This window comes from Halyomorpha halys, unplaced genomic scaffold (genome assembly GCF_000696795.3).
Source record: "Halyomorpha halys isolate HHAL.00 unplaced genomic scaffold, Hhal_1.1 Scaffold88.1, whole genome shotgun sequence".
Taxonomy (NCBI): domain Eukaryota; kingdom Metazoa; phylum Arthropoda; class Insecta; order Hemiptera; family Pentatomidae; genus Halyomorpha; species Halyomorpha halys.
The window spans coordinates 840,961-864,268 of record NW_027114863.1 but is presented as its reverse complement, the minus strand read 5'-3'; the positions used below and the strand labels follow the sequence as shown (position 1 = coordinate 864,268).

At 29.9% G+C, this 23,308-nt stretch overlaps 1 protein-coding gene across 2 annotated transcripts in view; it reads right to left on the bottom strand.

Annotated features, from left to right (window-relative positions):
* Positions 1 to 23,308, bottom strand: part of LOC106677118 (protein gooseberry) — a 76,814-nt gene that overhangs the window by 24,220 nt on the left and 29,286 nt on the right. For both annotated transcript variants that reach the window (XM_014414833.2, XM_067051970.1), the window contains exon 3: positions 17,558 to 17,664. In XM_014414833.2, the coding sequence (XP_014270319.1) occupies positions 17,558 to 17,664 (107 nt within the window). The remainder of the gene's footprint in view (positions 1 to 17,557; positions 17,665 to 23,308) is intronic.

Here is a 23,308-nt window from a genome sequence, read left to right as displayed (position 1 = left end):
TATAAAAGAAGTTAAATCTGTACCTCTGGAACCCATGAAGGTTCAGGAGTGCAGAACATTGCAAGGAAGTAGTCTTAGTAGAACAACGGTTGTGCAAGCAGGTGATTTGGTCATAATCACGCTTGACTGCCAGATATTTACTCAATTAAGAGTGCTCATTTGATGAGACTGAGTAGACCCAAGAGAGTCCTCGGATTTACAGTACTGACTCACAGCTTCAGTGAAACAAAAAATAATTATCTTTCACAGCCTAATTAGAAATCGGACTCTTGGAGTTAATAGCACAGTGTCTTACCACTGAGCTACTAACTTATATTATAGAATTATATGCATCCTCATATTTCAGCATATTTTACAATGTAGCACCCTGTCGAAGAGATCCTCTATCTAGTACTACATCTGGACAAACGACTGACTTGGAATTCTCATGAAAGAACTATTCGTATTTTCCAAATATTACAACAGTTACTATCCAAAGCGGACTAAACTTTCAATTACTAAATATTTATTTACTCGACTTATTACTTTACTGCTGGAACCCAAATTGTATGCTGAATCAAAACTTTATACTGTGGAAAAACTGGTTAAAATTGAGAGACATTGTGACTTCGATTTAACATCCTTATTTATTTTCTTAAACCATTCTTAATTCTTGGAGAGGGACCCTATGCTAGTATTCTTAATTAGTGCTAATAATGGAGTAGGCCCCCTTTTTGATCTTAACTGTTGACTTGTTCAGGAGTTGCGTCGCCGCGTTTAGGTCTCCTCGTCGCTTCCACATTCTGATACTCCGTGCTTCGGTGGGCTAAATGGGTAATTAAGCCACGAGAAATTCACCACTATAGTGACTGATGAACCACGAGAAATGGTCCGATAAACAGTATCTGCGACAAGGATCGTGTCTCTCTCAGAGGCTGGCCTGCAGGTCGTGGAATCTGTCGTGGTAGTGGTAGTTAAGTTCTTTCTTGCATGCCACAACAGATAATTTCAGCTGTTTCCTGGAGTGAGCTACTAAGGGAGGGGGGCACGAACAAAGGAGACTCTTGATCCCAACTTTATACAAAACAAAAAACTACGTAAAAATCAGCTTTGAACCCGACAATCATAATAACTTGAACTTTGGAGTTCCACTAAAACAATTGAATTCCTCTCGTATTCAATCCTTAATTCTCCTTACTTTGTCATAAATGGAATCATCCATGATCCGTATATTGGCGACTTTGCCAAACCAGATATCAATTCTTCCATGGTAAACTCCCAAACCTATTTTTTTTTTCTGATCATGCATCCTCTTCAATACTTGATAAACCTCCTAGGCGTCTGAAAAGAAGATTACCTCGAGACCCTCTACTCAAGAAATTGTATTGTTGTTCTACAATGGGTATCTTCCCCATAAGATTGTATCATGCCGTTGTAATATAACTGAACTAATTGCTTATTTAGGTTCTTCATTAGCATACAAATTAGGTTTCTGCTTTTATCATTAATAAAACTGACATTTTTGCCAAAACAGTTATATAATAATCCACTAGGAAATTGGAAATACTGGCTGAGCGCCTCGGGAGTGCCGACAACTACCCCTTCCCCTCCTCCCTCTTCCAATAGTATACGGATCATAAAGACGGGCCTTCGGAAGGCGACAGGCGACGCAGAAGACAATTTCGTAAGGTAATAACCTCACTCGGTCTAATGGACTTTACGCTATAAATAAACGAAATAGTGTCTCGGCAATAAATAGAGTTGTTCTCGCTGTATAAGCATCCATTGGGTTCTCTTCGAGTAATCTCTAGTTACCTAGGTTAAGTACTCGTTACAACATCTTTGAAATATTAGAATCCTTGGAACGCTCCATGATTGCTCTCTTGATGGATTGTTGCTTTATATTCATTTGTAAGTATTATTGGAAGTAGTTTAATCCTGAAAGATTGAAAGATTTCGCAACATTTTTTTTTTTGTTAAATATTATGTATGTTTGTTTTTGTAAAAACTGGAGGATTAAATTCCAATAAATCCCACCAAATCATATTACCACTTCGTCGTAAACCCACGACCTCCTGCACCACAGTATCCTTTAATAATACCTCAGCCACATCGAACAGATCCGAACAAATCCGTTAAATCTGGACAAACGAATGACATGGAATCCTCATACAAGACTGAAAATACTGTTCGTCGATTCCGACTATTACAGCATTTACTAGACAAACGGTCTAAACTTCCAATTCATTAAAAATGACTGATCTACATGACTATTATAAGGCCTAGCTGGACGTACGGAGTTGAGCTTTGGGGCTCCACTAAACCATCTAATTCCTCTCGAATCCAATCCTTACAGTCCAAAATCCTTCGTAAAATCCTTAATGCACGTTACTTTGTAACAAATCAAATCATACATCAGGACCTCAATATCCCCTATGTTGCCGATTTGGCCAGAACCAAATACCAATCCTTCCATAAAAAACTTTCCAACCACCCAAACCAACTCGTTTCTAACCTGGCTTCTCCTTCACTACCTAATAATCCTCCTAGGCGTCTGAAAAGAAGATGGTCTCGAGATCTTCTCCTCTAGAAATGTTATTGGAGTTCTATCAATGGGTAGATTCTCTACATGTGTATATTATGTCATTATATCACCTTATATCAGGTCTATTTGGACAAACGGAGTTGAGCTTTGGGACTCCATTAAACCATCGCATTCCTCCCAAAATACTTCGTAAAATCCTTAATTCTCCCTACTTTGTCACAAATCAAGTCATCCATCAGGACCTCAATGTTCCATATATTACCGAGTTGGCCAGAACCAGATACCAATTCATGATAAGCTTTTCAACACCAAAACCCACTAGTTTCTAACTTGGCTTCTCCTTCATTACCTAATAATCCTAATGGTCGTCTGAAAAGAAGATGGTCTCGAGATCTTCTCCTCTACAAATGTTATTGGAGTTCTATCAATGGATAGATTCTCTACATGTGTGTATTATGTCATTATATCACCTACAGCAAATTTACTTGATTACTAGTAAATAATAATAAATTCATTATAAAAATACAATTTTTTTTTTTTATTTTTCTGAAAACGGATTCCAATTCAATCTAAACTTATGAAGCTGAAGTAACTTAATTTTTGAACTCTGTTGAGAACATTGTTAGGCCTTACGGAGTTTTTTTTAATGGTTCTGTTCGCAGACAATAAAAGTGCACCGGGAGCCGACAATAAGTCGGATTGTAGATCGACAATGGCAACACTAGAGCTTACGTCATCTACGCCAACAACAAAATGCAGCCGCGGAGAAAGCTGAACATCATTAGAGATCTCTTTGTAGAAGCGGCAACAAAAGGTTTGTTACCGGGTTTGTTGGCGCCACTTGCACCTGAGCAGCTCATTTGTCAAGAAGGTAGCGAAAGAGAAGAGGGCCGACAAAAGGTAGTATTGTTTCAAACAGCAGGTCCCTCTGATCATAATGGCAGCGGGAAATGTTTTAAGACTCGTCGGCCCTACGGGGAGCAGGTGTTAAGAGACTCGAGAACAAAATTGGGATTCTATTCAATTCTATGATTGGGAATATTCGGTTTAACTCCAGGTCTTAGGTTAGGCAAGGTAATAATTTCTCATTAGTCAAACAACATTAAGGATATTACTGATGTAAGGTTGTGGGGGGGGGGGGCGGAGGAGAAGAATCGCAGTAGATGCCACTTAGGGGTATTTTAATTTTAATTATTTTATTATAAAAATTCCCCAAAATATTAAAAATTGTCACTAATGAAATATTGAAATTTTCTTTTTATTATCGCTGCCAAAGTCTGATATCGATATTCAACAGAAATATTAGAATGTTTTGACTTTGAGAATGTCGATTTTTCTAAATTCGAGATTATTAGAATATTAACGTTTTTCATTTTTTTTAACCATTTATTCAACTAACATATTCAATTATATTTTAGTTTATGTTAAGTGGGGGTTCAAATATTCAAATATAAGGAATTTTTTGATTATGTATGATATGAAATTGGCCTCCTGTGATTTGCTGTATTATTATTTTATAATGACTGTTTCTTTAATTTGTAAAAATTTCGATATTTTAGTATTATATCGTTATCATACTGTTAACCAATATTGGTATTTTGTTATTTTGCTTCCGCTATCCCATCTCAGCCTTGGAGTGATTAAAGTCTGAAAATGTTGATTTCGATTTGTTCGAACAAAATTTTCTGTATATGAAAAATGATATCTCATGATTCATTTGACAGATGTATATTAGCACTCAAATTAAAGCTTGTTATAATTTATTTTATGATGTTCATCTTCGTAGGAGTAATAGTTTTCATGATATTTGCAAAACTAAATTCACAATAATGATTTCTATTTGCTCGGACAAAACTTTGGTTTATAAAAAATTATATCTCATGATTCATTTGACGTACAGATGGTATGACTGGTATGACTTTTGGTTTATAAAAAATTATATCTCTGGAATAATTTGACGAACAGATGTATATTAGCACTCAAATTAAAGCTAGTTTAATGCGCTATAATGTACTTTATGATGTTCATTTTTGTAGGAGTAATAGTTTTCATGATATTTGCAAAACTAAATTTAAAATAATGATTTCTATTTGTCCGGACAAAACTTTTGGTTTATAAAAAAGTATATCTCTGGAATCATTTGATGAAATTTACATAATATGTAAATACATAATATGTATATTAAGTAAATACATAATATTTATATTATCACTCAAATTAAGGCTAGTTTAATGTGCTATAATGTAGTTTATGATGAACATCTTAGTAGGAGTAGTAGTATTTTTTATAATTTATTTTCATATTTATTAACAGTTGAAGGAAAATTTAATTGGCATAACCATGTAAGTCCCAGCAGGTCGATCTGGGAAGAAATAAATTTTAAAAAAGATAAAAGTATGATGATTTAAAATATGGGTCGAAAAGTTTATAAAATGTAAAGTTAGCAATATAGTGAAATCCGAATTGACCAAATCCCGACTAACATATTAAACGACTTTCTAAAGAGTTGGTTACCCTAAAATATATTATTATATGATATGCTAGAAGAGCGTCTTAGTAATGTAAATGACAAATTTAAAAATATTTTCTAAGAGAAGGATATCAGAAGACTGATGTGAGTTTGACGTAAGCAGAGCTGCCAATCCGGTCGGCAAAAAAAGACTAATAACACTTTTACAGTCGTTTCACATTTTTAAACACCCTCTTTTTTCGTTTTTGTTTTTGTTGAAGGATAGCAGACAGAAGCTTTAAAAGCAAAAGCACAACAACGTATTTTATTTTTAGTAAATTAAATTTCCTTTATGCACGTTTTATTGATTCTATCATGATTTCTATCTGGTTTCAAAGAGTACTGACGATAACCTTCAATTTTATTTTCCCATAAACGTCTTGTTCTATATTACTGGTATTGTTTTTATAAAAGCTTATGAATATCTGCGGAAAAAAATATTTTTTTTCCAAGTTAGACGCTGCCACTCATAATTGAATACTTTAAGATATGGTGAAGTAAAAACATATAAGTTCATCAATCCATGATTTCTATGGAAAAATTATTGCATCAGGTATTTTCTACTCTTCAATCAAAAAACCCTTAGCTGCAAGAATCTAAATTTAGAAATCAAGGTCATTTTCCGACATTAATGTTTTTGATATTACGTAAATATAAAATTCTTTTCAATGATTATTATTTTTTAATTACACTAGTTTAATTCATTCAAATTTTATTATGTAATAATACTAACAATTTATTTATTTATTTGTGGAGCAACCCACGTACAAATTGAGTTAACCTTAAGAATATAATTAAATAATCATTGTAGTATTGTAATCCCAATTTAAGAGGCTGGTTGGACCCCATGAGGGCTTCAGAATCCACAGGAGTTGACTCATGGCTACAGTATAACAGAAAACAATTTCCTGTCCAGCCGGACTCGAACTCGGGGTCCTTAGAGTTAGTAGCCACGCGCTTTACCCTGCGGCTACCGCGCTCCCTTTCAAATATACGATCAGTTAAAATAAAACTATAACCAAAGAACTTCGAATTCCTCTCGCATCCACAATCCAGAGTCTTAAATACACCTTACTTTGCCACCAATAAGATCATACATAAAGACCTTAATAGTCCCTATGTAACCGATCTAGCCTGAACTAGATATCAATCTTTTCATTATAAACTCCCTAATCAACCAAACACACTAGTTTCTAAACTGAAAATAAGATGGCCTCGAGACCTTCTAATGTAAGAATGTTATTATAGTGTTACCAATGGGAATTTTCTCTACATGCCTATATTATAAATTATGATCTTACTTCAAATTTACTCGATGTATTTTTATTTAAATGTCAATAAATAATTTTAAATCTTCTAACAAGTAAACCTCTGATGAAGCATTAATACAACAAACAATGACTGTTTGTTGGAGATTTTCGAGCTAAAAATTTAGTTTCAATTTTTTTTTTATTGACTGCCAAATGCAATCATAGCGAGATTAGACGAGCGAGAGAGGAGATACGTTTTCACTCAGAGACCTAATGTTGGCCATCAACCGTTCTCGGATCTCACGCTATTTCTGTCCATGATTTCCCGCATCTCAAAAACGCTTTATGTATGTATCTAATATTCCTACGTTCTATTTACATTTCAACTCAGTATTTGTATCAAGTGGAATAACTATACTTGATTTTAGATGTTATTGTTTCTAATTAAGATAGTTCGTGTATTAAATATTTGTTCTTGAATACTGTTTCTTGATGAATCATGCAAGCATACCATCGGTAAATTCGTTCCTTTCGATATATATATTTTTTTTTTAAAATGCTCCAACTGCTATATAATACTATATTATAAAACTACCGGATCACAAAAGGATTACATGAATGGAAATACTATGTCGGATATGTTTCGGAAATTGTACGACATATGAATGGTAGGACAGTTTAACAATCCATATCAACTCGGTGAGAAGAGAACTACATAGAAGATGTCAGCCGGTATAGTTGATGCAGATATATCCGAAGAACTTATGCAACAGTACTCTGGAGAAAACACGCCACTCGCCCCAAAATGGTTCCGCAATATTCATGTTTTATGTACCACCGAAGTCTTAAACTGAAGACTTAAGTAACTCAGGTTTTTGTATTTAATCTGAGATCACCAGAAACAATGAAAAAGTTTGATATTTAGAAACAGGTTTCTGTCGCCTCCTTTTTTCCTTTAACATGTAAAAAACTACTCAGAATTATCTACTCAGAAAAAAAAATTGTACAAGATCCCAAGAGGAGAAAAAGGGTCATTTCAACTCAATTTTTTATTAATTTAACGAAAACTATGTATAATTATTAGTCAAAACTGATGTGTATGCCAAGTATAGGTAGGGGAATAAAAAATGGCGGCTGTTTCAAAACGTTAAAAAACAATTTTCATTTCGAGCCCTATATCTTTAAATCTACCTAAAACACCAGAAGAACTAAGAAAACATCATTAAAAGTATGTATATTTGCTAAGATATGAGCCATAATAGAGCTATTTACGTTTAATATTTCCCAAGATATAGCTTTTTAATAAGCATCATTTCATAAAAAAATGTACTGAAAAATCTGTAGTTTGTGAATTTATTTTGAAATATATATATCTCAAAAATCATAAGACGTACAGGAATCTGCCAGCACTTAAATTATAGCTAGTTCAACGTACTATAATTCATTACTATAATGACATATATGCAGTAGAAGTAGTTTTCATGATATTTGCTAAAATACATTGATTTATAGTAGTTTGTATACAATCTCTCGTGCAAAAGTTATATTCATACGCAAATATCATAAAAACTAATAATCTTACGAAGATTCGTGACATAAACTACTTTATAGTAAGTTAAATTACCTTTATTTTGAGTTTTGGCAGACATGTGTATGTCTTATACTTCCTGAGATATAGTTTTTCCAAAATCAAAAGCAATCTACGAGCAGTTTCTTGTCGTTTCAGTCTTGTGTGTGGATTCCAAGTAAGTCTCTTGTCAAGATGGAGTCCTAAGTATCGAATCTGTTCAACAGACGTTAGTGGAGTATTTAGAAAGGATACTGTAGGACAGAGAGTAAAGGTGATCTAATGGGATTCGTCAGAATTTATTTTGATTCTCCAGTTTTGACACCATTCTTCAATGATATGTTATGTGTGTCTGAAGTGTTTGTGATGCATTACTTGGGTCGTTGTTTACATACAGTATACATGTGTCATCAGCGTATGTTGTTAGGACTGTGTTAGGGTGGGTTGGGATGTCAACTGAATATAGAATGGGACTTAAGATGCTACCTTGGGGAACAGCGGTGGACTGGGAATTATAAGGAAATATGCAACCAGAAATTTAGATTTTGTTAATTTATTTTGTCAAATATCATAAAAACTACTACTCTGCGAATATAAACGTTATGAACTACTTTACCTCTATGAGGGCTCATATTTTAGAAAATTTAGTCTAAGTTTAATGATTTACCTCTAGGTTTTCTAGTGTTGATGGTAACGATATACAGTTGCTAATGAAAAATTAGTTTTTTTAAAAAGTTTTGAAACAACCACTATTTTCTATTTCCCCTAAATATATGAATCATCAATTCAGGCTATTAATTATACATGGTTTTCTTTAAAACAATAATGAGTGCATTATTATTAACTATAGCCATTCAAGTTCGGGATGGAAGAAAGTTGTTATTGGAGTCGAAATAAATTTAGATCCGGGCCGGCCGAACCCTTGAGCACCAGTCGAGGAGCCCTGGTCGTTAAAGGACGAGTGCAATTTGCAAAATGGTCAATTAAAGGAGACGGTGGAGCTGGGCCTATGGAAATGGCCTCGCAATCAAGGCAAGGAACACCTGAGGGGGCAGGGTAATTAAAGTCAGGTAAAAGTAATTGATATTAAATGAAAAGCAACGCACCTCAGCTGAAAAAGCCGACACTGAATGAGCCTCCTGTTTGAGTTGCCCGCCGTCGTAAAGCCGCCTCTATCTGGGACGTCCCGGCCCCTACTGCCGGTCTCTATATGGCTAAAATTATATCTATTCCTAATTGTGTCATATCTTTGTATAGTGGCTGCACCGTTCGAAAGGGGGATAACGAATATGCATTTCACTTTTAGAGAAGCAAATCCAGAACTTGGTAAATGAGTGCTAGGATCATTTGAAATATGTTTCTTGGGGGATTGAATACTGGTAATAATTATTTAACTTGGTGGATTACTAACCTTCTATCATAATCGGAGCAAAGGTATTTAATCCGCTACAAACAATTATAAATAAACCATCTAGTAAACAAATAAAAAAGAAAATAAACTATTGTTTGATAAAAAAAAGAGCAATTATAATTCATCCAACTTTCCCCCATATATTTTTTTTGAAATGTAAGATTAGGGATATTTATGATGTTGGGTTAAATGTGAAAAGTTTTAACATATTAAATGTTACAAGTACAAGATTGTGAGCAGCCCAATTAAAGTGAATTTATATTGGATATCACCCGGTATGTCAGGTGGACTTGTAACTCACTCATCCAAAAAAAATGGTCTCAATTGGAAACTAAGACCCATGAAGCGATTCGAATTTTATACGGGACTTCAACTGAGTAGGCTCGGTTGGGAGTTTATTTACCTATTTTGAGCGAGCATAGTGAGCGAAAGTCGATAGCAACTATCCTATTATAGGAGTAATAATAATAGGGTTGATTATTATTATTGTATTAGAAGATTGTGTATAAGTGACAGTACAAGAGCCCGATGGAAAAAAAAGTCAGTTATTCCATCCCAATGTTTTATTACTTCAATGAAAACTACTCACAAAAATTGCTGAGTCTGCCAAGAATAGAGAGGATACAAAATGGCGGCTGTTTCAATATATTTAAAAAAAATATCGGATATAAATATCTGTCAGCACTCAGATCAAAGCTAGTTAAATGTACTATAAAGTTGTTCATAAGTATTTTTTATGATATTTGACAAAATAAGTTCATAAAATGTAAACTTCTAGTTGTTCTTATAAAAGTTTTTGATTTTTGAAATAATATATCTGAGGCAGCATAAGACATAGATATGTCTGCCAGAACTCAAAATAAAGGTAATTTAACTTACTATGAAGTAGTTTATGTCACGTATCTTTGTAAGGGTAGTAGTTTTTAGGATATTTAAGTATGAATAAAATTTTTGCACGACAAATTTTATCCAAACTATTATAAATAAATTTATATTAGCAGATATCATGAAAACTACTTTTTATAGGAAGATAAACGTCATTAACTACTTTATATTACATTAAACTAGCTTTAATTTTAGTGGTAATAGACATTTGTACGTCAAATGGTTACTGAGATATAGATTTCTCAAAATAAATTCAATAACTACTGAGTTTTCAGTATATTTTTTATATATAAAAAGCTATATCTTGGGAAATATTGAACGTAAAGTAGGGCTCATATTTTAGCCAATTTATTCTACTTTAAATTATATTCTATTTAGTTTTTAGAGTTGGTAGTTTTAAGGACTTTGAGCTCCGAATGAAAAATAATTTTTTTGACGTTTTTAAAAACCACAATTTTATTTTACCTCTAAATATACGGGCAGACTCGTAAATTTTGGCTAGTAATTATACATAGTTTTCATAAAGTAATAAAAAATTGGGGTGAAATAACTGCCTTTTTTTCTCCTCTTGGGTTCTTGTATTATACCAAACCTGCCTTTAATTTTAGTTCGGCTACTCGGTGCAAATTTCAAATAAATTTTAAAATTTAGTTGTTTACACCTTATTACTTCATATTACTTTCTAACTTTATGAACAAACACTTAGCTGCACATGTAGGGTATTAATTATCTTGTATAAAATTTATTAAAGCAGGAGTACCTCAGGGTAATGCATTGGGAGTATTACTTTTCAATGTTTTTACTTTAGGTAAGAGTTTATTGATTATTATTTTTTAAAATATCTCAGTAAATTATAGACATTTTCGTAGCTACAAAGTCAAGAAAGGAATTATTACAGTATTGTAGAATTATTACTATTATGGTATTATATTAGTTCCGCCATTTTAAAATTACTTAACACACCCACATGAGCGTGCCGAGGGTAATAAGGGTGGCATTATGACCTATTTATGTTGCGAAGAAGATAATTGGCCACAGGTTTCGTCGAGAGCAACCAATGGGAACTGTTTTTAGTGAGTGTTTTGTCAAGGGGGGAGGGGGTGTATCTAACCGCCAGACAAATAGAGATACTGTCCAAACAGTCCGCCGGAAGCCACTGCCTTTTAGTTTTAGTCAACTTTTTAGGCTCTACTTCCGCCGGCGCGGTTCAAAACCTTCAACAAAAACCCGCCGACTCATATCGTCCGGAAAATCCACAACAGTCTGTCGGTCTTTTTTTGCGTTCACCAGGGAGGGCGCTTCTGAAGGGGTAATTTAAATTTAAATATCGTTGCTACAAAAAAGGTGTCCTGCCATTAACCCCTATTCTTGGCAACCAGTGAATAAATAATAAAATGTATTTTCTATTTTTTTATTTAATTTTTTTTTGGTTGAAATAAACAGTATACGGAAAAAAATGGTAGATACAGGTCCATTTCTATAAATTTTATTAAAATAAATCTCTTAACTAATTGAACCTTATAATATAATATTTGTTTTGTTTTTTTGCAAAAGTGTGAAATAAATACAAAAATATAACAGTTTACTAAAATTTCTGTACTGCTCTTAAACATTTATTCAATCTTAAGTTGTCATACAATCAATGTTAAATACACATAAATTTATTACGTTAGTCATTCTGTGAACTAATCGGTATGTAGGGTATGAATTATTTTGTATAAGATTTATTAAAGCAGGAGTACCTCAGGGTAATGCATTGGGAGTATTACTTTTCAATGTTTTTACTTTAGATAAGAGTTTATTGATTATTATTTTTTTTAAACGGGCATAATTTGTTCTTTTTACATGAAATTCAGCATAACTTTTAGGTTGGTTTTGTAGCTTTGTTTCCCACCCAACAGAAGCCCACGCCCCTCTTAGCCAGAAATTACAGTGCAATAAATTAATTGTGGGTTGTTAAATGTTTCTAAAATACAAGCAATAAAAATATTTGCCGTACACTAAATTAAATTAAATCTGTACCGCTACAACCAACAAGGCTCAGGAGTGCAGTACTTTGTGAGAGAGTAGTAACTGACCAACGTCTGTGCAAGGAGGTGCTTAGGTCAGAATCATGCTGGACCGCCATATATTTACCCATTTAAGAGAACTTCATAAGACTGGGTGGAACCAGGAGGGCTCCCGAAACCACAGGGCTGACGCACAGATGCAGTGAAACCATAGTTTGCCATATGAAGGTTGTTTTAATTATTTTTGATCATATTGTTGGTCTAGCAGAATAATGATGCAACTGTATAATGAAGATTTTTTTTAAATCGACTTTATAGTATTGGAAGGCACAAAAAATGCATTCAATAGATGTTTATAAATTGGCATAATTAGTATGTACAATTTCGCCGATTTACAAACATCTAATAAATCCATTTTGGATTCTTCCTACACGATAAAGACAATTTTAAAGTAGCGTCATCATTCTTCCGAAGGAGCCATATTATCAAAATAATTATTTTAGCATTTTAAAAAGATTTTAATGGAACAACTGTAGACGTCGAACATACTCAACCTTTCTCATTAGATGAGCATCCCATTAAAAATTTTATTTATTGGCATATTTTTTTAAGTATTAAACCCAAGACGTGAATTTATCTTGTATCACAATTTTGGTATGTTTCCTTGCATTTATATTAACTATTTACGTATCTAATATAGAAAATGTTTATTTTTCAAACTAGAGTTTCGTTTCATAATTCTTAAGATAGTTAGGAGATTTGAACATTCAAAAATGTGTTGCTACAACCAATCACCACATGCCAAGAATATAATTAAATTATTTTTGTATATATAAAATAATTGGTAACTAAATTAAGTCTCAAATATTGTTTATTATTACTTTAAACATCAATCTTAAATATACATAGACACCTCACATCCAACAATTAAGACATTTTAGCAGGCTATTCTGCACTGGTAAATAAATTTATTCAAATCAACCTATTTGATAATTTTTTCAATTAAATTTTAAAACTTTTAATTACAGATTAACTTAAAACTATTATCAGTCACTGGTTAGACTCACTTAAAGTGTTAACATTTTACATTTTTAGTTTATATATTTAATGCTTATTGTATTTAAATAATTTCATGAGAAAATCAGACTCCTGATAAAAAATAATATCAAATTCAAAGGACACAGCCGTGGTTTCCTCGCCATTACCTAAGGATAAATAGTCCCACGATTTAGAATTTTTCTGTTTAAAAAAGCTTCCGTGAGACCGGCATAGAACAGAAAAGCTCCTCGATAGTCGCCCTGGGAGCCAGCAGAGCTCTCGGACCCATTTTCCTCGCCTTCTTTTTATTAAGAAACCAAGGAGAGTCTGGAAATGCCGAGTCACCGCAGGAAATTGTTCCAGCTCGGAGTCTGGAAGAATGGCGGCTCTCCGGCGGAACAAGTCAGGATATTCATTTATAACTTTACAAGGTGGTAAAGTGTCCTTTGACGAAATTGCTAATAATAAATTATATAAAATATATATTGATAATTTTATATATTTATTTTACTGATATTTAACATTATTATGATTATAACTTGTATTACTGACAACTTCTCTCCATATTATGTACCATCTTATAATAAAGATATGATGTTTTTCACTTTTTTTTTTTTTATTAAATACTTTTTAACTTATTTTAATTTTTTTTCTGTTGCTTTCATTCCTATTCTTTATTATTATTTTTTAGATAAGAACAGTATTAATAGTGCAAAATCAAGAAGTAATGAGAAAAAAAAAAATAAACATACTGTTTACTCACGCCGTTTTCCAATTTCAGGCACTTTTTAAATATTGCTCAATTTAATTATTAGGTCTCCTCTTCCCGTTTCAAGTAAATATTTAAAAAATTATATAGGACCGTCGTCCATAGGGATTTTAGTGGGGAAGGTCCGGATGGTAGGTATTGCCCTTTTTTTGTTATGATATCTGCTATTTTGAGATTGTGACGTGTCGTACATTGACCAACATTACAAGTATGAAGAAAAAAACCTTTTAAGAGTAAAATAGATTTTAAAAATGAATCTTATATATTATATCAATTTATATATTTTAAAAATAGAAGCTCCGAAAAAAAAATGACCTAGTATAGCTAAGAATAAGAAAAAAATAATTGCGATAAATACTTCCTAGAGTAGTATACATGAAAATATATTTTAATAATATACCAGGGACGTAGAGGTTATGTTTAAAAATGGCCAATGAATTAAGGCCGAAACGTTAAAAATATGTTGAATTTATATATATACTAAAACTGTTATAAAAATGTTTTATATTAAATATTTGTGGTTCATTAAAAAAAATCAAATTGGAGTTATTTGCATTAATGAAAACATTATTTTATGAATTAAATAACACAAAATAAAAATGAGTGATAAACACTTTTGTCAAAAAGTAGAGAAAAATAATCTTTAAACGTCTACTATATGTGGAAATATAGAAAAATTGCTCATTAATTCAAATTAGAACATGCGACCTCCAAAAATTGATAAGAAAAGAAATAATTATATTCCGTTCAATTGAAAATGGCTCCATTCAATGGAATGCAGTTTGAGGGGGGGGGGCCTTGATGTTCTACGTCGATTTTCATGACAAAATCATTGTTTCACAAAGAAATACATTTTTATAATTATCATGATCATAAATTGTATTATGTTTTATTTAGATTTTCTAAATTCCTTTAATTTTAACGCTGCCACTGAAAATCGGATTGAACTTAAAATTGAAGAAAAGAATTTTTGGAAACAATCTTCCTATCATTGCCTATTTTAGATTTTATCAACCATATTTAGTATGGTTAACTTTAGTAAGTTAACTAATCTATGATAAATCTATAAGCTATATCCATTACCTACGAATATAATATATTAGTATATCTAAAAATTCTGTACTGATAAGTATAAAGGGCTTAAGTCCATATTCTAGATTTTTCAGGAGACGAAAAATAAAGTTTAAAAAAATCTGTATAAAAACTTATCCATTCATTACAGTTTTTACCTTAAATCCTTATACCAATTGAATTTTTTTCTGAGTCTGACAATGTACTTAACTCAATAATGACTAAAATCCTTTATACATATCAGATCAGAATTATGTGAAGTATTTTTAATTTACTTTTCTGAAATGATTAAAAGACTAATAATAATTAAATCTTATATGTTTATAAACATTATTCTCAAAAATATATACGTTAGTACCATCATTCTTTAAAATATCAAAAGCCTCCAACTTCAGTGGTGTATTGAAGATAAGTTTTCACTCTCATAAAAATTATGTATTAACAGATTTTACTGATATGTGTATTCGGTCTATAATGAGAATTATTTCCATCTATTGTTATTCTTAATTATGATGAACTATCGCAAATGTCACAGAAGAAATTCAGAGGCAGGAAAGTACTAATTTAGTCCGACTCCTCTCAAGGTTTTACGTCTCTATCCCTGCCTGTCCTACTACGTTCTTAGTGGAAACTTCCTCATATAATTAAAAATTAAAAAAAAAAAAAATCTGAACTATACAAATACATTAAAACATTATGCAATGGTGTCATACATTCGATTCTTACAATACATTTCTAAAGGCAACGAAATCGGAATATTTCTACAATTTATTTTTTAATTGCTAACACAAAATCAAATTAAAGGTCAATTTACAATATCCAATCTAAACATCAGAACAGACTTTAAATGAGCCTAAGATAACTTAATGAATGAAATATTTCATAGCTAACAACTTTATTGAAATTATTCTCATATTTGAATTAATAATTTAAGGAAAAACAATTTTCCAGTTTATTAGTTAAAAAAATGATTTATATATATTCATACACTTATCTACAATGTGGAAATTTGGTATAGAAGAGCTTGAAAGTAATGTAATAAATAATTTCATTGCATTTGTAAAAAATATATATTCATATAAAAAAAAATGCTGTAATAAAGTCTCTGTTGAATAAAGTTTCTGTTTAAATAAAAAATATAAAGTAAGAATTAAATCAGATCAGAAAGCGGTTTTTAAAATTAAAAAAATGTATAATTATGATAAGATTAGTGTTCCATTTTCGAAGACCGATTAAAGTGAGTAAAACTTATAATTTTTTTGTGTTTTAATTTTCGTTGATGGTCCGATTATCAAACGTTGTTGGGCCGTAGATGGTCAAATCTAGAGCCCAAGAGGAGAAAAAAGTCAGTCATTCCCCCATTTTTAATTATGTTAATGAAAACTATGTATAATTACTAGTCAAAATTGATGAGTCTGTCAAGTATGGTGAAAGCGAAGAAGAAATGGCAGCTGATTCAACACGTAAACATAATGATTTTTGGCAGATATCAATAAAATTACTACTCCTAGAGTAATAAACTACTTTACAGCACGTTAAACTAGGTTTAATTTGAGCGCTAGTAGATATCTGTACGTCAAATGGTTTGAGATATAATCTTTTATATAAAGAACATTTAGTCCGAACAACTCGAAATCAACATTTTCTGTATTTAATTTGGAAAATATAATTAATACTATAATTCCTACACTACTACTATCATTAATACTACTTCCTACACAGCACATTGAACTAGGTTTAATTTGAGTGTTAATATACATCTGTACATCAAATGGTTCCAAAGATATAAATTTATCGAAATAAATTCACTAACTTATCTTATGAAATGTTGATTTCTAAAATATTTGTCTTTGGAACTATTAAACATAAATGGTTCCTAAAAAAATAAAAATTTCCCAAAATATATTCACAAATTAATAATTTTTCAGTATATGTTTTCCATGAAATGTTGCTTTTTAGAAAACTCAAGAACTTTGGAACTCTAATGGGGATCATATTTTAGAAAATTTACTCTACTTTAAATGGTATTCTATTAGGTTTGTAGTTCGTTGGTTTGTGTTGTTGGTAGTTTTAATCATACGGAGCTCCGAATAAAAAATTAATTTTTTTTAACATTTTGAAACAGCCACCATTTTGTAGCAGAATCGTCAATTTTGATTAGTAATTTTTTGTAGAGGCATACAGAAATTGGGGTGAACTGTTTTTTTTTCTCCTCTTGGGGTCTTGTACCACTAGGACAATAAATATTATTTGTTGACAAATAATTTTTAAACATATTCACTTTATGAATCTTTTTATAAATTTTAATTGAATCTATACCGGTGGCCAGTAATAGTTTTTGATTGAAGTCTCTCAACATCCATAGGACGTAATTTGTGAATGCCCTTTTTTACTCCCTAGTGTTTGTACCTCGAATGTAAAAATATTAATTACTCCAGGAGATGCTTTGTTTTTGCCGGGGCTCACATCGCAAGTAATAAATAAAATAATTAAAACGCCAGCCAAAAGATTTCTTTGTACTCACCGTCCAGTTTTTTGTCCCCGTCCTCTCCGTCGTTTCCACGTAGCAGTCGGGAAATAGCGCTCACCGAAGGGGCGTTGCCTCGGTCACACAGTCCTTCCTTTATCAGCCTGTCCAACAAATAAATCAATATTATTCTTAACCGTTTAAATTATAAAACTAAATCTAACATAAAAAAAACAACAAAAAAACAACGAAAAACAAGCAAAAAATTAATTAACAAATCCACGAATTAAAACTATTTCATGCTTCACTGTTGTAATATATTTTTATAATTTAGAAAAAAAAAACAAATATTGTAGCATATGTCGTGTTCAATGAAATTTTTATGATTTATTATAAATATGAAAAATATACTAGTTTTTATGTACTTATGATATAATAAAAAAAAAAAAAAATGAAAAATATATGTAAGAATGTACAACTAAGATATCTGATATTTTTCATTTTACTGCGAATTTTTTATACTAAAATTTCTCGAAACGTGAAACTGACGATTTTTCATTACTATTTACTTCATTAATTTATATATTTGCGTATAATTTTTAAGATTTACCTTTTTACTTACATTTCATTAGAAATTATAAAATATTATTTTATTAAAATTTGATGTATTAGTAATCAATTGATATTGGAAATTATTTAAAAGTATTCGAATATTATATAATTATTAATATATGATTGTAGTCTGAAGAGGGAAATTTAAAAAATAGTGAATTAGCTTGTAAATAATAATAATACTAATCTAATAATTCATACTAATCCGAATATGATAAAAATATAAAAACTGTTTCTGAAAATAGACAGGAATCATTTAACTGGCTTAAGATTAAATTCTAATGAAATATTTAACTCAACTAAAAATATCTTATAAAAAAATTTACTTCTTAGATATAATTAAATTATTCAGCTTTTATGAACTTTTTTTTAAACATTTATTAAAAAATGAAAACCGTAAAACAACTCAAACCCATTACATTACTTTTTATATTTTTATAAATCATTAACGAAGAAATAATTGTGTAGCGAAATATTAATTATTATACATCTATGAAAAAAAATCAATAATAATTAATCAATGGAATTCATTACTTATTTATATTTATGTTCTCAATATTCTAATATGCATCTTACTTTGAAGAAAAAATAAAATATTTCATTATGAAATTTGTAGTACAATTATCTAGTTCTTATTTGAAATTTAGGATACAAAATTATTCTTTAAAAATAATTACAAATCAAGAGAAATATTTTTTTTAAATTTATTAGTATTCAACCGATAATGAGACTATCAACTAAAATATACATAATATTAATATTACGACAAAATATACACAATATTAAATTTTTATACTATTTAGTATATGGAGCATTTAGGTGCCGTCAAATTAATATTAATACCTTTTATTTATAAATAGATGTATTTTAATACTATGGCCAAATATATTTTTTATTCAAATAATTTTTAATTTAAGATTCACAAAACTCTCATATTAGCAAAGAATTAAACTTCAATGAACTTAAACTTTGTACTTAATGATTGCATTTTGAGAACAGTTACAATTTTATAGTTAATTCTTTTGATATTTCTGTATTTTGTATTCCTTCTCTATTTTCGAGTTGTATATTGTTTCTATTTGTTATTTATCATTTTTATTATTTTTTTTTTTAAGAAAAGTTATTTTAAAAAGTTGTTAATTTACAATGTTATTAATGTTTATAATTTGTTATATTACTGTTAAAAAAAAAATATTTATATTATAACAACTCATTATTTGTTAATTTAATTTATTTTCCGATTTTATTTTTGTTTGTTTATTTTCTAGTCTTATTTTGTTTCTAATGGTTGTTTTTCGTTTTTATATTTTTATATTCTAATATTTGTTATATAGGGGAATTTGTTGATAAAATGAAATAAGGGTTGTAAAATGGAGGGGAAAGAAAAAAAAAAGGAATAAATTGAAAAGCTTGTGTTTAGTTTGTAGACTGATATTAATTGTAAAATAATACTGTGGGGAAAAAAAAAAAATGTTATCTTTCTATTATATTGTATCATATCAAAAAAATGTAATTTATAAATTTATATATGTCCAATCACGGATTGATCAGTATGCTGTGTAATGTAGCAACCCGATGTATTTGGGCAGCATGATTGAATAAATTTCTCTCTCTGTGTGTTTTTAAAAAGTTTATTTTTAATGTAATAAACACATTTTGTTATATTACTAAAAATTGTTTTATATTTATATTTTAACAATATATTATTTTTTTTAATTTTAATTATTCTGCTTTTTTTTTTTTTTTTTCTTAATCATAATGTAATATAAAAAAATAACTGCGTGGGTAATTTTATTGCATAATTTTACTATTTTTTGTATATTTAAATGTTTAATTGATAATTCAGTGATTTTTGTTTTACATTAAATATCCCTCCTGTATTTCAATTATTAATTTTCTAAAATATTTAAAAAATATCTTGTATTCGAAATTTAACGTACAGTTTATGGGCCATCAAATAAATTATATAATATATAAATACATATTGAATATAGTGTATGCTACGAAATATTTAAATAAAGAAATGTTTGGGATGTTGAAGATCTATTTGTTACAGTTTACTGTGATGATTATATGGTTCCTGTAAGACAGGCATCATCAAAGAGAGCCCGGCACTTAAGCTGGTTAAGAGTTGAATTATTTTCAATTTAGTTTGCTACTGGCTTCGTCTACTTTTTCTAGCCTTTCTTGTCTTTGTTACTTTATAAATATTGGTTTTAGTTGTATATTTTTCTGAAGTCATTCGGCTAACTTCCCCGATAACTTGGAACTTTGAACAAACTCAATATAAAAATTACTAACCATTCTTATTGTATTATAAAAAGTAAAGTACCCTACTAATTAACAATATCAAATTAAATCATTATTTTCGCTTTTATTTTTCGATGCTTTGTAAATAAATGTAATTTTAGGTTATTAAAATTAACTTTTGTTAATTATCTTCTTAAGTAAATTATAGAGTTAAGTTGGTTCAACAGTTAACTCCATCGCTTTCTATAATATAAATTAAAAATATGATTAAAAACTTTTTAATAACCTTAACAGGTTCCTAATTCGAACTGTTATTAATTAGCTGTTCAACCGTTCTCTTTGAACAGCACTGATGAAGCCTTGCAAAGTGGGGCGAAACGTCGGACATAATAGTTTTAAACTATTTGTTCATCTTTTTTTGACCGCAATCCTGACCATCTACTTATATTTATTATTACTTAAAATTAATGTATACTATAGATGACTTTATCCTACTTTAAACTCATATAAATAAATTTCTTAACAATATATCATAAAATAGTTTCTATTTATAATTAAAACCCGTAGAGGGATAAGGAGTTCAGTACGTTGAAAGGAAGTACTGTCTCTTTAACAGTAATTATACAAGGAGGTGATCAACCACTAGGTTATTCACTAAATAAGGGTGATAACTTTATAGAGGTGGAACCCATAGGGTTGACTCACGGCAAAGGTAACAGAATAAATAATTATCTGCCACAGCCGGATTCGAATCCGGATCCTGTGTATTAGTAGCACAGTGCTTTACCCACTAAGCCACCACGCCTATCCATAATAGATATAAAAACAAAATAAGTAAGCATGAATTATAATGTATCAGTAATCAGGATGGTATAAATTAATCTACACACTACTAGCCCGATTTATAGATGTTTTCGGGATAAATTATTAAATAAGAAATAACAATTACTTTACTAAAAATATGTAACTAAGCTCGATTAATTGACGTTTAGGATTATCTTTTATCTTTATTCCTATCTTTGATATATTTAAATATTTTTTAACAGTTGTCTTCAGTTTAAAAATTACAGTTTATTTATAATTTGTGGGTGTTGTAGTATTTTTTATTAGTTAATATAATAAGTTAATTTTTTTAAACATTTTTGAATCTATACTATATGATAAAAAAAACTAAATATAATATTTTAAAACGATTCTATTTAAAAATTGTCAAATTATCAGAAAAAAAATATATTCGTTAATTGTTTGTTTCATTAGGGTTATAACTGAAATTTATGATTTACAATGTTTTAAATGAATTGTAATTTTTCAAAGAAAAAACAATTAAACTTATTTTAACTTTTCCGATTTTAAATGTTAATTTTACTATTGTTTATTTTATCTTTAGTTATATATTTTTAGTATAAAGTTATGTATGTGTTTATATAATAATTGGTACATATTTCTTTCCTGATTCAGATAATGCAATTCAATATATGTGTTGCTTATAAACATTTATTTGATTTAAAACTTTTTTGTATTTTCAATTGCCGTTATACTTATTTGTCTGTTTTCTTTGAGACATATTGTATTATTATTAATTTTTTTAAAAATAAAATTAATTATTATTATTATTATATTATTAAACTTATTTCTATGTGAAAATATTATATACTAGCCGGATTTCGGAGGAGTTCTGCGTTGCTTCTCCGTTGTCCCCAACAATAGACCAGGGTTCTTTACTCTTCTCTAAGCTAGAACCGACAAGTTAAAATGTTATACAAAGGAATATTCTGGCCTAAGTTGGGGACAATTTTAAATCGAAATTAAACTAATTAAAGTTAAGCTTAAATTATGTATTTTTAGTATGATAAAGTAGTCATTTATAATATTTTTTTTAAGGGGTTGATAAATTGATAAAGAAATAAATTAGGGCAGAATAATCGATCAGACATACATACAATGATTTATAAGTGCTAAATAAGAAGTAAAAATAAATAATATTGAATTTGGATGAGTAATAACTTTTAATATTAAAGGTATAAAAGTTGGAACCCTTTTTTTACCATAGATTATTAATCTTGAAAATTTGAAGAAATTTTTGACTCGTTTGTTTCATGGCGTAGTAATACCTGAGCTGGTTTATATTTGAGATATTTAATTCCTCATTGACCTTCTTAAAAAAAAAATCTTAAATACAATAATAAAACTCAATTATAATAAAAAATAAAATTGAGACAATGGCAGGCAAAAAACTGTGCGATTATTTGCAGTTCGACAGATACTATAGATCCAAATTCTGCTGATTGCAAACCTATTGCATAAAATAAACACAGGTTTATCATTATTTAGACAAAATTCGTAAAAAGTAATTAACTATCGTAAAATATCAGTCCAAATAATTTGCTAGATAAACGCTCTAAACATCCAATTTATGTAAAAAGATATCTGGTGCTGAATTTGGATATGAAACCATCAAATTTATCCAGTACGAAAAGAGGAAAATTTCAATCATTTCATAATAAGATCCTGATAATGGTGGTAGATTTCCCCTGGTTCATAAGAAACAGCCAACTACAATTGGAATCGATAAATGATTTCATTAAAAAACAATTTATAAATTGCACTCCCAGATACCGTCAGTCCAAGGAGCAGTAACTTACTGCATGAGCAATCCAACTACGTCTCGAAGACTGAAGCCCAGACTGAAGCCATGACTGATATCCTATAAGCTCAATGTTAATTTATTTATAATTATGAGAGATAGTTGACCGTGGATGACGTACTAGGAGATGATGGTTGGGGGTGCGGTCAAATGAAACACAAATAAGTTGGTGTAGCTTATTTAATTGTGCCAACGTTTCGGCTAGAGTTTCTAGCCTTCATCAGGGCTAAGAACAGAACAAGATAACAACCAATGAATGTAGAAAATAAAAAAATTAATATCTGTAAAATTATTCACTTATT